We start from the raw sequence: 18582 nt of genomic DNA, 5'->3' as shown, positions 1-18582 counted from the left end.
GCACTTTAACCTTCTGTTTCCTACACATAAGATGCCACCAGACACTGTTGGCAGCCTGTCACATATTAACTCATACTCTTCTCTGTTTCTAGTACTTTGTTAATAGCTTAAAAACTACATAAAATAGTCAAGACAAGTCATTTGTTATTTGCAATGGACTGGAGTCTTATACAAGGTGCGCCTTTGACTAACCTCACATCCTGTGCTTCCAGGATAAGCTCTGGACCACCACAACCCCTGACTTAGACAAGCAGTTAACAATAGTGAAGAATAAATAAAATGTTATTGAATAACATAATTTATTCATTTGTGTTTATGAACACACAAATCAATAAATGATGCATTTTTTTTACAGCTTTCACAGAAATCAGTTAAGGAATAATGCCTCAAACATTAGAAAATGCACGGCAATCCTGCAGTGATTTTGTGAGCCATTATGTCGCTAGAGTTACAGCCACAATGTGCTAATGTCAATCTTCAATAGACTTATTTGCGGCAAGAGCTAGCATGACGTTATTCCGATGATAGCCACCCAAGCAAGGTCTATGAAAACCTCTAAAAAGGCAAATGCAGTAATTTCTTATAAGAGACACATTTCAAGAGAAAGTGATCAGATAGTGATGACGATGAGAGACGTTCCCTTTCCATGGCTCCTGTGAAACATGTCAGTCATGGGCTGTGCATGTCATCAAAAGACTTGAAGGATCGAATAAATGACTGCAGACAGAGAGTGTCTCCTAGCAAAAAATCTGGATCAGTGTCAGGTATCTAAATGCGACTAAAGGCTTCAGGTTTCAGTTGGTTTAGAAGGCCACTGATAAGGTGTTAGAGCACAGGAGTGGACAGGGTTGGATGTCTCCGTCTTCCATTCTCTTTTAATGCTGTAATTATTATTTGTATTATAATTTTCTGTGCTTCCTTGTAGGTTTACACTCTTCATACACTCAATCATGTACTACTACTAATAATAATAAACTACATACAGTACATACCGAACTATTCCTCTGCGTGTGGATTTTGACTTGAACCATGCTATCACTGTGCTCCACTACTCTGCCATGCATCACTATCACAACATTGCAAAGAGTTAGTGAAAGGGTATGCACATGTGTGAAAAAACATTACAAACACCACGTTACCACAAAGACGGACATATTTCATCCAAAAAGACAATGGTAGTAAGATCTTCGTTTGACATATCTGCGACAATGCTTTCCTCCTCACTGGAAAATTGTTTCTGTTCTGTTCTGGTTCCTGTCTAAGCAGATCAATAATCCAGTCAGTTCTGACATTTAATCACTGCACACTGTTCAGAAACCCACACAAAATATACTCTTTCAACTTAAACTCAGTCCCCTCAGACTAATTGTGTAATTGTGTCTTCTGTGTTATTGTTGCTTTTTTCAAACGTATTTCCGCACGTGAATATTTTCACTGTGCTCTTATTTCACGAAAATGGTTCTGAACCACTGAGCACACTCCACATCAACAAATAACCTATTTCTCTATGGTACTCCCATTTTAAGATATGGGTTATAACAGTCATATATTAGATGGAAAAGGCCAAAGGGTTGGATGGGTCAGAAGTGGTGGTGGAGTTCACATGTGTGATTAATTTATGGCATGCCACACACTGTTCTCTGGATTTTTTCAATCTTCCATGTGAGGGGCTACAGATTATTGACAAGATGAATAATGAGATCTTTGAAAAGATCTATGGTCTCTGATTTTCTTTATTAATAAATCTTTTAGCCCCTTTCATTTTGTTACCTTGAAAATGATTAGATGTTAAACTGTAGCTAATAAGCTGCTTTATATATAGTGACAGATTTAAGAACAAATTAATACAGGGTACCATAACAGCAGAGAGTGATTTTACTTTTGCATTGTTAAGGCTTGTCCATAATTTCCTATTTGGCTTTGATTGTTAATTTGGTTAAAGTTCTGGTCGCGCTGATCATTGTTCAGAAGCAGCTGAATGAGAGCAAAGCTGAAAAAATGTGCGCCTCTTACACAGCAGCACAGCATTTTCGGGCAATGGAAATGTCAGGGCTTTATCAATAAGTTAAATTTTAAAATAAAAATTAAACTAAACACCATGTAAAGCTGACAAAATAGACTTAAAATAAATCTCCACTCCTTGGAATGTAATTTTAGAGTAACTTTGACTTTGAAATGGTATATGAAGCTATATGAGGTAACTTGGGAAATAAATAACCGTGTGATATCAGAGGAAGTAACACTTTCTGGAAGGTTTTCAAATTATTGTGAGATACCCACTGAACACTTACTACACTAATATATTAGGATACTTACCTCTTTTAAGACCACTTTCATCTTACTCTATCACCAAATATTTTGTCAGAGACAAAAGCAAGAGAAATAGAACTTCAAGGCCACAAATACAAATATCATATTTGTAATACCTGCTTTCAAAGTAAAACTGACTTTGAAACATATTTCTACCGTTACTTTCAAAGTACAAACATACTTACTGCCTGCCGTAAAACATGAGCATTAGATGATAGTGAAGTTTTTACATAACAAACCAGATGTTGAACTCCTCAAACTTCACACTATAATGGCTATAAACCTATGCTTTTGGCCCATGTAATGAACCATACCACTTAAAAGTGATGACATGAAGAATCATCTCCTCTTTTCAAAATGAATACAGTGTTTGCAGTAGTAAAACAGCTAAATAAATACATACACACACACACACACACACACACACACACATATTCTATTAGCACAAATTTTTGATGTACACAATGTTCGGGTTCTGCTGAAGCATAGTGGTTGTGAACACAACTGGTGGATGTGATACTCTTCATGCAGAAGATGAAGATGAATGGTGTCCTATCAGACCAACATGACGCAAGCCACTTGGGCATCAGATTTCCATGAAGACTAACATGCTCCCCATTTCAGTCATGAGACCAACACTGAATGCTCTCAATGTGTGAGAAGTTCTTCTATCCACATACCTCAGATTGAAACAGTGGGAATGTGATCAGAACTGCTTTGTGGGAAATGACAATGAAAAAAAGGAGTTGAGATTCTGAACCAAGTTGTTATTTCATAAGATTGCACAAACACGCTGGATGAGTCCTATTTCTTCTTGCCTACACAAGTGACAGTTTGAGCCCCCAGGACCACAGAAGGGCCAGACTGTCCTCAAAACAGTCCATCGTGGTTTTGTGCCACCTAAACAAAGGGAGTCCTTGTGGACAGCACCTTCTCCTCCAAACATGAGTTCAGTAAACCACCATCCAGTCTTGTATTTCTCCTCTGTCCCCTTCTCTCTTTCACACATTCTCTTCTCGCCTTCAATTCAACCTTCTCTCTACTCGCTGTGTCACTTTAAGTCTCTCATCTCATTCTGCCCCTCTAAGACATTCTTTATTCCATCAGTTCTCCCCCACAAATACTTAGCTTACTGTCTAGCAGCTGAATGTGTGTGTTTCAGTGCAAATGGTTACAAATGTCCCAGATATGCTGTAATAAACGTGACTCCAATTTCCCCCAAAAAAAGGGCCAAGGTGTAGGTTTGGCCATATAACAGAAAAATGCATGTGTAGTTTTAATGAATGGGCTTGTGTGTGTGTGAGGTGTTTTTTTTTTTTTGTTGGAAGGAAGTTATCACACGATGTCAGGCTGCCATGCACATTCCCGGCTGAGGCCCGTGCCATCAAAAACAGGATGGATGCGTACTCGCTCTGAGTGCATGGGCATCCATGCTCTTCTCAGCTTTTAGAAGCTCTTAATGTGGCAGTAGGCTTCCAGGCTGGAGAAGAGGATGTAGAGGAACCAGAGGCCGAAAAACAGCAGGGTGGTGAGGGCCCGCGGGACACGAGGTCCACCGAGCTCTCCGCCAATGGAGGGCCGTCGACGCAGGAGCAGAACACCCATGGAAATAAAGGCGAAGATGGTGAAGAGGGTGACGGAGAAGGCCAATGAGCCGGGATCCACGCGGAACACCTTCCCCTGCACGTGCCAGTACACGGCTGCCACCGACCACGCCACTCCGATGCCCAGGAAGACATTCACTGCATTGCTGCCGGTCACGTTACCCACGGAGGCGTCGGCATACTGGTCCTGCGTAGCAGCCACCTTGCTGGCGAAGGTGTCTAAGACAGAGTTGAAAGCAGTCAAACGGGGAAAGAGACCCTTTCATCATTTCCATTTGAGCTAGTAAGTGTTACACAGCTGAAACAAATTATTATTATTACCAGTCACAAAGTTTTAATGATAGGGGCTTATATTTTTTTCCCCATTCCTTTAATTGAATATTTCTACTGAAGCAGGTTCATGTTAATTATATTTCTCAGGGGAACTGTAGAAGGGCTACTGATGAGGGGCTTGAACCAGTAAACTTCAGCAACATGACACAAACCTGCCACTACAGCTGCGTGTGAAGGAGGAGTCCCTACAGAAACATGTACGTGTACTCCACGCCCCAATAATGGGGATCCCGTACAGTGAAAAAGCACTTCTACAGCTTATGAAAACATGTAGCCGTGATTCATACAGCGGGATAATTATTCAGTAAAGCAGCAACTTTACATTATACATTAGGTATTTTACTTCCACTACCAGTGTTTTATTTCATACAACATTTTGAGACATGTATCAGACTTTTTGGAAAAGAGATACAAATGCGGTAACTAAAATCCATAAGATTTTTCTCCCTCATTAACGTCAGTCTGGCTTTTGCCTCGGTTTACAAGAAAGCCAATGGTACACTACCATGGTACCTTTCCTAAACAGATGATTTTGCAGAAATAGTTAAACCCTTATGTGAAGAACGGGTGTATTGGTTTAAAAGAGGGATCAAGATTTAGGGCAGTTAATTACATAGTCAGCTAGCAATTCAAAGACTTCACACTTTACTTCTATAACATAATTCTCACAATATAGTCACAACAGTTCAGATTTTGGTTCATCCATACAAGAGTGGCCTGAGCCTGAGGGTGACTTAGGACATGGCCAATAAAAGAGTAAAACCTTTCTAAAAGTGAGCGAAGTAGCTATGATGATTTCTTCTCAAAACAGTGTCTGAGGAGGTAAGATTGGTGTAAGGGTGGTGGCAAAGGCAGGTCCAGTCTTACCAGGGATGGAGGTCCCCAAGGCCACAAAGACCACAGCGGTGACAGTGTCACGCAGGCCCACAGTGCAGCCGAAGTGCGAGGCCAGATCCCCAATGATGGCAGTGAGAATTCCAATGACACTGATGGACACAATGAAACAGGCCCAGCCATTCCAGTACTCAGTGGGCGGCACACAAGCAAACAGAACTTTCCAGAACACTGTCAGGAAGTGCATGACATAATCAAAGCAGGAGGGTAGGCGCTCTTCCCGCCCTTCCTCCTCATCCTCATCACCATCACCTGGAAAGAAGCACAAAAAATAAGGTCAGTCACATAGCTTCTTTCTATCATGCACTCGTGCAGAAAAATATACACCAGACACAAGAGTGGCCTTAAAGTGTACATGAAAACTGCAAGAATGAACTTAGTCTATGACAATCACAATAAATGCAGTCTTTTATTTGTACTTTGAATTACACACGCACACATTGCCTGAAACCGCTTGTCCCGAGTGGGGTCGCGGCAAACCGGAGCCTAACCCGGCAACACAGGGCGCAAGGCTGGAGGGAAAGGGGACACACCCAGGACGGGACACCAGTCCGTCGCAAGGCACCCCAAGCAGGACTCGAACTCCAGACCCACCAGAGAGCGGGCACAGGCCAAACCCACTGCACCACCATGCCCCCTCTCTTTGAATCACTCAATTTGACAAAAATAATATCTGGACAAAGAGCTATATTTCAAAAAGCAATATTTCAAAAACAAGAAGTCAGCATTCTCTTACATACGCAAACTTACTCTTTAGAAATATAAATGTTCTTCATGAAACAATTCACAGAAATGGAAGCGAGAAGGTAATGCATTTAATACATTTTAAGCACATACTTTATTCTGTGCATTCATAGGTAACAAAGCTATGAAGGAATGCATGCACACTGGGCGAAACACACAGATGTCGGGCATCATCTCTGTACTGAGCCCATCTGTCCACCAGGAGAAGCTATTACTCCACAGACTTGGAACACCCAGCCCTGGCTGCAAATACAAACCAAAGAGCTCCATATCATTTCTACAGCAGATGCACAAACATGGTTCTGTTTGTGTCTGTTAAAAGACTGTCAACAGAGCCACCTAGGTGATGACAGATGCATCGTTAACTGTTAAACACACACACACACACACAGTCTACAACAGCTTATCCCAAGTGGGGTTGCAGTGATCCACAGCCTACCCTGACAATGCAGGGTGCAAGGCTGGAGGGGACACACACAGGACGGGACACCAGTCCGCTACAGGGCACCCCAAGCAAGACTCAAACCCCAGACTCACCAGAGAGCAGAACCCGGCCAAACTCGCTGTGCCACCGCACCACCCCAACTGTTAAACAGTGATTTAAAAAAAAAACAAGAACAACAGCTCACCTGCACTGACTGTTACAGCCTCTATGAACTGCTCCCTCCAGGAATGAGTGCCAATCACAAGGGCCAGGTTAGTCTTCTTTATGAGCTTGTCCACAGTGCTCTGCCGGTCATGGAGACAAGACGTTATGGCCATCGCTATAGGGGACAAGTCTGGACAGCACTGTTAAATACAACGTATGGCAGCTAACACGTGAGATAACCTGCTTAGTCGGGCACCTCTTGTAATACATTTTTATAATAAGTGTTTTCCTTCCTGTGTATGGAAGTTAAATATTCCTGCAAAAAAAATGTAACTCACTCAATTGTTGGAAACACAGTAGATTTTGGCAAATGTTTGATTATTTACACACCTGAACACATAGAGACAGACAGATGTTGACATGCAAAGGAATGGGGAACTGCCCATTTTACATGAAATCCCTATCATTTTAAAGAGTCACACACCAAATCACACACACACACACACACACACACACACTTTCTGAACCGCTTGTCCCATACAGGGTCGCGGGGAACCGGAGCCTAAGCCAGCAACACAGGGCGTAAGGCTGGAGGGGGAGGGGACACACCCAGGATGGGACACCAGTCTGTTGCAAGGCACCCCAAGCGGGGCTCGAACCCCAGACCCACTGGAGAGCAGGACCTGGTCCAACCCACTGTGCCACCACACCCCCCTCATGCCAAATCACATATTCAAAAAAGATCCATGACTCAAATTAGGGAATAAGGGGAAAAAAAGAGAAAACCCAGTCATATCCAGCACAGCTGCTCTGTAGCAAAGTGATGAAACGGTCAAGTGCAGCGATGGCTTTCAGTAAGAGAGCTGCATACGAACTGGATACGAGTGAGGATGCTGCACCACTGACTGTCTGGTGCTCGAGTCAGAGAGACACGTAACTAGTCAAGTTAGAGAGGGCAGAATGAGGAAGGCGGCCGGTCTCAGAGTCTCGAAGGCCCTGCTCCGGCGCAGGGTTGGTTTCATGCAGTCGAGGGCACAACCTACCGGGTTGAGTATGCCATTGGGTGTCATTCCCTGTCGAATCTGACAGTTAAAAGGATGTCAGGCAACACTTTAGAGAAAGAAGTTCTTTGGAAACACAAGGCATTTGTGTTTCATATGCACTGATTCTGTATCACGTGGTGTTAAGTGTGTGATTTCGTAGAGGTACGCTTCTTGAAGTGGCAGTGACTGATTTCGTTTCAGCATGTGGTGCACATTTTCGACAAAGCTGCAGCGGTGCTTGCTGCATTTGATTGGTAAGAGAGGGTCAGTGTGAGGCACAGGGCTTTGTGGTGTGTGTCTCGTTCTCTGTGTTTGCTGCTGCCCTCACACTGGCATGCCGAGCAGCGGACCGACTCAGCCCAGGACTTGCCACGTGAGCTGGCAAACTGGGCGGGACCTTTTTTCTAGGTGTCTGTCACATTTCACTGGATGCATGGGGATAGATTCCGTACCATATTAACTGTTGCAGCAATTCACTTGACAGGTTGCATGTTTTCCATATCCTAGGTCTACAGCAGCGATTCGCTGGCTACCTTGAACTCATAGGACTCTTCAATGACCACCTCCAGCCGACTGTGCTCGCCCAAGATTGGCTTCCCCATCTCCGCAATGCGTCGTGCCTCCTCCTCCTCTGCGCTCAGCTGGCCCTCCTGGTTCTCTGGAAGGGGAACAAAGAATGGAGCAGGGAGCAGAAGGTTGGAGGGAGAGGCCATGATGAGAGAAAGGGGTAGTTTGCAAAGGTGGAGAGTGAAAGAGAAGGATGACGAACGTACAAGTGAAGAGACATGGGGACGGGTGGCGGGACTAGCAAACAAGTCAGCTCACGTATTTAGACTGCTGTGTTGACATGAAATATTTTCATCGCGGTGCAAATTTCATTTTGACTAATGGCTTGTGTGATGTAGCTCGATGTACGGTGTACGGTCTGGAAGAGAGAGCACAAAGGTTACATAATGGGAAATATGTATCGGTTTATTCACAAGGACCAGACAAATATGCTCCATCAGCATACAGCTATATATACTCATTGAGGTTAAAGGTCGCTAGGGGAAATATATATTTACATATATTTGATCAGTAAAAAAAAAAATTCCATAGTATTATCTGAAGTATTGTAAAAGTATAATTTAAAATTATTAAAAAAGAAACGTGTAACGGCAATAACCTAGTAAATGTTACACAATTTAAGGATGAGGACACGCTATTTCCAAAGCAGCGTTGGTTATATGAGGTGAGAACACAACACAATGGTTCATCAAGCCGCATCGATGCTGCTCTGAGCGATGCTCTGTCTTACATCAGCCAATTACTGATGAGCTAATTTGAGGAGCAAGGAGGAAGGAGGCAGATCTCGGGCAACTCTCTGTACAGGCCCCTGCGAGTGCTGCTCGCTGATGGGGGTTTGTCAGTTTGTCTCCACTTGTTCTTTCAGCGAAAGTGTCTAATCATGGATCAGACACTGCACTGATTTCTCCTCTTCCCATCACTCTTAACCCTCTCCAGGCAGACGTTGAAAATACGCATCAATGGTACAAATTTTTTCTACTGCTAGTATTAATTTGGCCCTGAGAGGGTTAACCAGGTGTGACTTAACTGTATTTTCCCACCTCAGATTGATATCGCTGACTGGAAGACAGAGCGCATCTCTACACAAGTGAACCAAACCTAGAGATACAACTCATCCCTCACCCAACACAACCTAGAGATACAACTCATCCCTCACCCAACACAACCTAGAAAAACAACTCATCCCTCATCCAGCACAAACTCCCCATCTCTCTGCACAATGGGTCTGTCACATGCTCCAAGAAGCCCAATATGTCTCACTATGTATATAAGCGTTTTTCATTTTTTGCATAACCCCCAGATCTCCTGTATGATAGTGGTGCTGTAATAAGTTTACAGTACCTATGTTTTCTTTCACATCCTCTCCTTGTAAGCAAAACACCCATATGACATCTGCATGGTGCACTGGCGCACTTTGTCTCCTTGTCCTTCTGTTGCAGCGGTGAAGTCATGCCTTTTTCAGTCCTGCTTTTTCCACGCTCCCAAAATAAACAACAGCTCTCCTACTAAAGTGTGTACACAGTGCTAGGCCAGCTGTCATGCCAACTTTCTTACTGTTTCAAATATTTTGAGCGTGTTATGTTACTTTGAGATGAAATTTCTTGAAAAGGGAAAAGGCACTGTCATCACAGGATGTGGTCAACGACAGACAACTTTATACCTCTTGCGAGTGGATAGAGGCATATAACATGCAGGGACCCTATAGACACACAGTAACGGCGCACACACACACACCCTTGGTATGACAGACAGGGAATGATGTAATGTCCTCGCCTCGGACACATGCTCAGCCTTACCTTGGTTCAGTAGCAGAGCTGAGATGAGAAAAAAAGAGTCAGTCAGCACAGGTTTGCACAAGTGCCATAAGGCAGGTAAGAATTCAAAAACACACTTATACATTCATGACAATCAGGGGTGTCCTGTCAGACTGTGTGTTTGTACATTTTTGCACCAATTTTCCATTAATAACTTAATTAGTTGAGTTTTTAAAAGTTAATGCTCATAAAATGTAATTAAATTATATTTCGTGATTGGAGTTAAGTGAGTGTATATTCATGATGTGCCACATTCCATGTCTGGAGTAAGAGAGAAATGCATTGGTTAAGACAGTAAAGATCATAAACTAATTGCATGAATTAAAACAGGAATTAATTGGTATACAGCAGCATACACAAGGCTTGCCAGGAATCGAGTGTGAGAGCCCAGATTAAAATAAATAAATGGCATTTCATTCTGTCTCTTCCTCCTCCAAATATAGAAACTGCTCAGTTCCACCTTTGGGAGTACAACTTCAAATTAGACAGAGACAATTAATATGACCAATAATTACGTGAGCTTGTCTCCATTTTGTTGGAGAATGTTTCATACCACCTTCAGTGACCACCACGTCTTCTCGTGAAAGCGGTGCTGTGTGTTTGTTTATTTGCTTCATGGGCTGCTGCTAATTACTGGGAACCTCCGGTCCTCACAATGAGCTCAAGAATGGTGATCTGTCTGCATCCTGATCCATCATTTTTATTACATAATCAGAAGCCTCACGACTCCTGCTCACCAAGTGCAGATGTGCCGAAACTGAGCCCCAAAACAAAACCTACACTTACACGGGCATAAGCTTGCCGGTGGTTTACTGCTTTGCTCGACTATGAATGACCATTTTAATAAACATGCTGACCTGATATTCCTCTCTTCAGCCACCGTGGCTCCTCCAGCACGACGAAGAAGTTCTCGTGCTTCTCATACTCCTCGTCATCAATAATACGAATCTTCAGAGTCTGCCTGCTCACACAGACACAATAAGCACAAAGAAAAAAAAATCAGTTGCACGTACTGATATATAAACCACCTTTTGTATGTAAACACTCAGCCAGATTTGGTACAGAGGGAATGGAAATTTCTGTTGACACTATAAAACATGTAGGCATCTCTTTTCCAAACATGAGGACTTAAGGGTCCAGATTCACAATGGCTAAGATATCATTCCTACGAACGTTGAGGAATGAACTCAGGAAACAAAAAGAGATAGAAATAATTACTTCCTTTAGCGACCTCTGAAATATTAACATGTGTGGCTTCCACTTAAATCACTTCAGAGACTAGAGCTGCGTCAATATTTAATGTCGTGTTGGATGAATAATTCATAGGCAGACATACACACCGGCTCCTGGTCTGCACTCTTTCCCAGGCAGGTAAGATGCAGACCCTATCAACGCTGCACCCATGCCTCACCTGAACCCCTCTTTACCGCACCACAGTTCAACTTAAGTAAGTTCTTCACTGGGGGTGTGGCATTCATAGATGTACAGGAAGAGTTACGGAGGGGATTGGAGGGATGGGATGGATGAAAACAAAGGCAGGTGGAGGACAGGAAGACAGGAGATGGGAAGCAGATGTTTCACAATATGGAGCAGAAGGAGGGGGGCCAGCAAGCTGAAGGAACGCCAGACTGGGTGTAGATCACAGAGAAGGAGCAACACTTAGACAGGAACAGGGCAGCAGTGAATAGGGGAGGGAGTGTGAACGAGCGAGAGAGACACACACACACACACACACACACACACACACACACACACACAGTCCACAGAAACACACCCAGCCATGCAACAGATTTGTACAATGACATTTCACAATACTGATTTGCATCCATAAAAGTATCATGTTTTCTAAGTGTCTCAGACAGTGACAGTAAGGATATACTACCTCAGCTGGTAGCCAGTCTTATTGGCTGGTCAACAAGTAGGACAAATCAATACATACTGTATTAATTAAGAGCCCAACTGTAAAAAAGGAGTGCACGCAGGGGTCCACAAGGATCAAGGTAAATAATCAATGGTTTAAACTGATATTAGGTTCAGACTAAAGTTTTAAAGCAACTACCAATGATAAAATACTTTAATGGGATAAATTAGATACAATTCTAATTCAAATTTTATGAACTGCGAAGGAAATAAACACCTATCCATCATCCATTATTATTAATTACTTGTCCAATAAGTAAATGTGACTAAATGGTGGTATTAGGAAAATATGTCCACATTCTCTTCTTACAAAAAACTCCTCGAAGGCAACACAAATCATTTAAATTTTTGTAGACAAATAATTGTAATAATGAGCCCATCAATACAGCTAAGGCTGGCTGCACAGGCATATTAGCCAAACCTATAACCAGTAAACATGTCGCAGTTCTTCCTGGGTACACCTAATAAATCAAACTTACAAATAAGTTTATTAAACAAACAAGACGAATAAGACATATTTTTATAGTTAAGTTCAGCAGAACAATGTAAGAACCAATGAACTCTGTCAAATTTCATAAATGATTTCGCCAGGTCCCCATTTGCTCTTGCACAGTGGTTGCTGACATTGATCTCAGCTCAGAAATAAAGCATTTTATATTTCCAGGTGTGTCATAAATGTGCCCTTTTTTAGATTTAGCACAATAAACAGTCCCTTCATCACATTCACTCATTAGTGCATTGCTCGTATTTGATGTAGTATACTTCAACCATCCACTTTGGCAACAGCATCTTTACTATTCATAAATTTTAATATTGAAGACTTTGATTTAGCTGAGAGAGATGGTAGTGTTGGCAGTGGTTGTTTTACAGCGTCAGACTATCACGTTCACGCCAACATTTTAGCATGTTCTTCCTGTCAGCCTTTGAGTAAAAGTTACCACAGGAGTGGTCCTCAGAGATAGAAAGCAAGAGAACCAGTGGAGAACAGCAAGGGTAGGCGAAACAACTATGCACTGCAGAAACATTGAGTCTTGACTGCTCTGTTGTCCCAAAAAGAGGATGTTTTTAAGAAAAAAAAAGAGCAGTTGGAAAAATCTCAAAGTCCAGATTAAAAAAATGGACCTTCCTTCATCTTTAGGGAAATGAACAACTTTCGGGAGCAGAACCCCCACTTTGAACTGTACAGCATATGTGACTATAGGGGCAACCAGAAGAACAGCTAAGCTAGAATCATGCAGCATTTCACATGCAGACACCAAATTTATGTTAAAGTTGCTTGCTCATTTTCAACAAGGGCAGATTTAATCTTTGAAACTTCAAGGTCAATTTTTGTCCTAATCAAAGGTTTTTTTTCTTTTTTAAATCCAATTAAAATCTTATCCTCAACTATCAGACAGCTTTTGTTCTGGAAAATCAGGCAGATATGCTTCATTTATGTGTTCATCTAGACTGCCATGTTGAATATATCACTGGATATATAATTAAAGCTCTGAAAACGATCTTACTGATGCATATCAAACAGCACTGCAATTGATCTTATTGCAGTGCATGAAACAATATTCTGCAGTCCTTCAAGTAATATTAGGTCTTTGGGGGAACCTCATGCATACAAGCAGGGAGCATTTTTCAAGATCTTTGAGCTCATGCTTAACATTGATATTCTGATTTTGTTGGATCTTATTTCAACAAACCCAGATCAAATTAACATATAAGCTTAAATCACTTCACACTGGTAAGATGTGAAAAGTTACATGAGGTGTTGTAAAAAGTACCCTGCTATTCAGGCCGCTGTAGTGTGTGTTACACTGCTTTCACTCGTAAGAGGAATTACTGATGCAGCTATTGTTGGTACTCAAGCCATTAGAGCCAATGTGAAATGACAGTGGTTGCACTGGGTGTTGCTTTGTAGCTCGTGGAAAAAAGGAACAGTGGTCTATTTTTCGGCTGCCGAGAATGGCAAGTAAATCAACAATATCCGGGAAAAGCACGCAACTCAAAAAAAGGCATGCTTACAAGTTCCATGGAGAATGTGAGCCGGATAGCCTACCTGCTCTGTATTTTTCTACTTGTATGTTTTCTAAGTTCTCACACTACTTCACGCAGTTTCAATAGCCCCTGCAGAAATGCCAGCTTCTCTCGATGGAAAGGAACATTCACAGTTGCTGACTGACCAGCAGTTCAGTAGATGGGAAAGCTGGTAATGTAGTGGTTAGATCCACTGCCTCTGGATCCGCAGGCTGCAGGTTTGATCCCCACCTCCAGCTGTAGTACCCTGGAGCAAGGTACTTACCCTGAAATTACTCCAGTAAAATTACCCAGCTGTATAAATGGGTAAATAACTATAACCTTGACATTGTAAGTTGCTTTGGAGAAAAAGTCTCAGCTAAATGTAGATGGGATGCTGTTTTTTACACTGCTCCTGCCAGCGGGAGGAGTAAAACAAAAAACACTAATGTTTAGGGTTCAGAGGGACAGTATTGTAGAGAGTTTTGTTATGGCATTGCCACAAAAATCAGAGAGCTACAGATTTAAACATGCGACTAATAGACAAATGTTGGTACGTCATGTAAAGAAACACGTACGGTAAGTTTGTGACAGAACAACACACCGGGTCATCGTCCATTAAACATACTACAGAATATTTATGTTCACCCCAGTGCCTGAATTTACACTGTTAATCTTGATTTGCACAGACACATTTCAGACACACAGGGAATTTTTAACACTTGTGAATATAATATTTGAGATCTCTGAAAAGCAGAGCAACAAACACCGAGGGTTCTAAATAATGCAACGATAATAAAGTGTTAAGCGATGTAATCATCTGCTTTGCTTGTCAGTGTCAAAAGGCGTTCGCTGTTCATAACAGTGCTCCGTCAGTTGGTTGACAAGCTCCGCGATGAATAAAACTGCCGTCGCTCCAGGTGTCTTACCACTGTGAAAGACCACAATACTCATTCTTTGGAGATGGAGCCTGAATTCACTGTCATTTTGTCACAGACACTACGGTGAATCACCGACTTCACTAAATCATTTAGACACCAAGGGACAGCACATCCACTCGTGGTCAGCCTGAACTTGCTTCCTACAGTTCACGGAAGTCATGGACTCCCATGAAAGAAAGGTCACTGGTCTCCATCGACGTCTCTCTCAGTGCACGCAGTGCACAGGAAGTCGCAGAGAGTTATTGACACTGCTTGTACGGGAAGGAGACAACGAGGAGCCTCATTCATGTGCAACAACGACTGATGTGGTTTCTCATTGAAGGTTTACTTGTACGTGTTTCACAAGCAATATACCAGAGTCCAATAATGCAACCAGAACATCAGAGAAACAGTTTGTCATGTTATAAAACCGATGGCAGGTGGTATCATGGACAATATTTGTTCTTAATCAAATAAGAAGTAGAATAGATCTAGATATACTTAGATTCTGCGTGGTTAAAAATTCAAGCACCGATTCAGTGTCAAGCTTAATTTCGCTGCTGTGGTTACCAGGTTATTCCATGGCTCTAACACAAATATGTTCCACCTTCACCAGCAACAATAACGTACAATAAACAGGCATGTCTCTGGGTCCTGGAGTTTGGCATGAGTCAGGATTTTTCTTCCCAGCCTACATTAGTGGCAATCTATAAAGTGAAGCTCATAAACGTTTGGCCTTGATGAATAATGGAGTACTTTCTAAGTCTGCCTGAAAAGGAAAGGATGGAGGTGTACCAACACCATCCATAAAGCAGTGGCGTTGCTGGGCAATCTAGTGGCGTTATTCCAACAAACGTACAAGTTTTGATTTCAGTAATTACTACAAAGAGTTCATTGAACCCAAAACAGTCCTGGCAATGCTTCCACAACCACATTTGAGACCATTTCAGGAGTAAGGGATTGCAGGTTCCCACAGGGATTCAGCACTGTCTTGCTCACATTTGTGCTCATGTAACCTCCCTTCTCATCATCAGCCTGCGAGCCAGTACCTACATGTGGCTACGATATGCAGTGTTGTTGCAACACTGAGGCTATGGAGACAGTGAACGTAAAAGGTCTTCTGTGGCTTGCTAAATTAGCCTGATCGACAGCCAGCTCCTCCCACTGACACCGTCATCTATTACAGCCCAAGTAATCTTAATATTTAGCTGTAAAATTATGTAGTTTTAATTATATATAGAACAAAAACATATTGATGCTCATTTTACTGCTGTGACATAGTAATCAAAATCTAAAAGACCCAGGGTCCCGAATAATTTAAAAATGAAACCGTATCACTAAATCTTGGAAAAATCTACTGTGCGCCTCTCTTGATCTGAGCACTGAAAGGTTGTTTGAGTCTCTGTCTTGCACACCGCAAGGGACTCACGTTGTCTGATCGTTGGTGAACTCGAGCTCCCCACGCGCATCCTCATAGTCGATGCCACCACCGCGTGCGGAACCTGGCTCCGTGTGGTAGGGCACAATCACAGTGCCTCGAGCGCCCGAATTGCGCACCACCGTAACCTCCATGGTGCCCACGCTCTCGCTCACGCGCACCAGACGCTCGCTGAAGGTGAAGATGCCAGCGTGGTCGTCATCCAGGATGGTGACGGTGGCCACCAGCGGCTCCACCAGACGGCCCTTTGGCGCCATGCCTGCCCCCTCGCTCTCAAACATGCCCTCTGCATCGCCCACCCGTAGGTTCATCAGCCGCACGAAGAAGTGCTCATCTTCCTCAAAGATGTCATCATCGATGATTCCCACCTGAGACATAGGAAAAGGAGCAAATTTTACCACACAGTTATTTTCATGTTTCTTCAGCATTACTGGTCGTGTGAAAGTCTGTGCTCCACAGATAAATACCTGTCAAAGAAAGTAATACAACTATAAAGCCAAGAGCTTAACAAAGAGACACTGTGGCAAGTTTCCTCTCCTGTAGAAGCATTAAGGCTGGCTGCAAGAACTAGGGCCATCGTATTTTGCATTTTGACTTGGTACAGGTGCTGCCACATTCATTCCCAGTACTCTTTTAAAATAAAAAAATCAGTTTTCTTTACTACTGTGAATCAGGACTGACAATTAACCCTTTTACCTGTAGGTGGTTTCAAATGAGCACCAAATGAATACGTGCTTGTGAGTTTCTTCTTCTTGTCTCACTCACCTTTATTTCCTTCCTGGTCTCACCAGGTTTGAAGACCAGCGTGCCCTCGCTGTATTCATAGTCTGAGCCAGCGTTGGCAGTGCCATCCTCTGTGCGGTAGTCTACATAGAAGGTGCTTTCGCCTGTGCCGCCTTGGCAGATGACTGCAACGGCAAGTGTGCCGCAGTTCTCCATGCACTGCCAGTGAGAGGTCTCGAAGGTGATGTGACTGCAGGTGGCCAGGTCATCCTTTTCAGAAGAGTCCTCGGTGGCTGCCACCCGCCTGGCATGGTCAGCAGCATGCTTCTTCAGCACATTTCCTGCCCCGATCATCATCCTTGTGGCCTGGATGCGGTAGAAGGCGCGACTCTTCTGCTGGTGCAATAGGGCATAGTAGTTGGCCAGCTCCACCAACTGGTCGAGCTCCTTGTCTGGGTACTTCTGCTTCAGGTCTTTCAGGATGCGGATGACCTGCTCACACATGCGGAGGTGGGGCAGTATGGGAGGTCAGCCTCAAAGATGTATGGTCACCGTGTAACAAGATCATGTATCCGCACATTTTGGCACAGAAGAGACTGCTGAAACATATGGATACACCCACAATCTTTTTTCAGTTCTTGTAATTCATGCTTTTCACTGCCTCCATATAGCACAGTCAAATGTACCTAAACCTTTTCAATCAGCTTCTCTTTTCTGATCCTTCCAGTTCCCATCTTACCCTTCTACTTCTCAATTTCTCTCATTTCTTTGGTATCTTTTTCTACTCTTCAGTCAGAGTTAGCTTGTTTAGCCCTTCACACCTTAACTACTACCTCCAGCCCCATGCTGCTCACCTCTTTCCGACTTTCATCTAGGTCCTTGGTGTTCTCCATGGTAACAGTGGTGCTGTTTGAGTTGGGTAGGTTAGCGATGGCCCCTGTGAAACTGTTCCCATCCTGGCAGTTCTCAGTGGGTGTACAGCCTGCTGTGCCCCCCCGGGAAGGTAACTTTCCATCCATGATCATCTCAGCATCTTTGGGTGTCATCTCTCCCTCAGTCTCAACCACAATGCCACGGCGCTTGTCTGCTCGATAGCGTTTGTACATGTACTTGTAAAAAAGCAGACGCCGGTCAGCAACCCAGGCTAGGATCACACACACTGGGAAGAAGAGGAGTGTGACCAGAGCCTCCCAAACCTGAGAACAAAGAACGCTCAATGTTCATCACCAAATTCCCTGGCATAATAATGCACCATAGTAGCCATAGAGGCACACAGGTACCTGTGACAGAGATACCTGGATCAGATGCACTGTGTGCATAGAAAAAAGTCCAGCTTATAATATTTCATCCTCACAGGCAAATGCCAAGAAAGAGCTGAGTATCTTGGAGAGACTCGCCAGTTAGCATAAGTCAATCCATGAGCAAAAAAGCACCCACACTCTTTCAATGCCTTCTACCAGTTATGAACACACAAAGGGTCCTGGCACAAACAAAGTTCATCCCAGTGAATGTTTCAGGAGAGCAAAATACGCATATCTTCCACCCAGCTGCAGTAATGTAGACGTGAAGAGACACACCTACAGTTCTGCAGACACACGTACGTGGACAAACATCATTCCCAAACAGGTACAAAAAATTCAGAAAAATGCAGAAAATTTTAACTTTAGTGTCCTCAAATA

The 18582-nt window shown here is 43.1% G+C and overlaps 1 protein-coding gene across 1 annotated transcript in view; it reads right to left on the bottom strand.

Moving 5' to 3' along the window:
• Positions 1-2080: 2080 nt before the first annotated feature.
• The window catches only part of slc8a2b (solute carrier family 8 member 2b), a 64811-nt gene continuing 48309 nt past the window's right edge, over positions 2081-18582 (bottom strand). Inside the window, exons 5-13 of the mRNA XM_018742790.2 lie at positions 17758-18099; positions 16946-17395; positions 16172-16548; positions 10756-10859; positions 9881-9898; positions 8051-8175; positions 6515-6614; positions 5115-5393; positions 2081-4133 (exon numbers count right to left, since the gene is read on the bottom strand). Of these exons, the coding sequence (XP_018598306.1) occupies positions 3757-4133; positions 5115-5393; positions 6515-6614; positions 8051-8175; positions 9881-9898; positions 10756-10859; positions 16172-16548; positions 16946-17395; positions 17758-18099 (2172 nt within the window). The 3' untranslated portion in view covers positions 2081-3756. The remainder of the gene's footprint in view (positions 4134-5114; positions 5394-6514; positions 6615-8050; positions 8176-9880; positions 9899-10755; positions 10860-16171; positions 16549-16945; positions 17396-17757; positions 18100-18582) is intronic.

Source organism: Scleropages formosus, chromosome 10 (genome assembly GCF_900964775.1).
Source record: "Scleropages formosus chromosome 10, fSclFor1.1, whole genome shotgun sequence".
Lineage (NCBI taxonomy): Eukaryota > Metazoa > Chordata > Actinopteri > Osteoglossiformes > Osteoglossidae > Scleropages > Scleropages formosus.
Note: the sequence above shows the minus strand (reverse complement) of the source record. Positions and strands in the feature narration are given on the sequence as shown.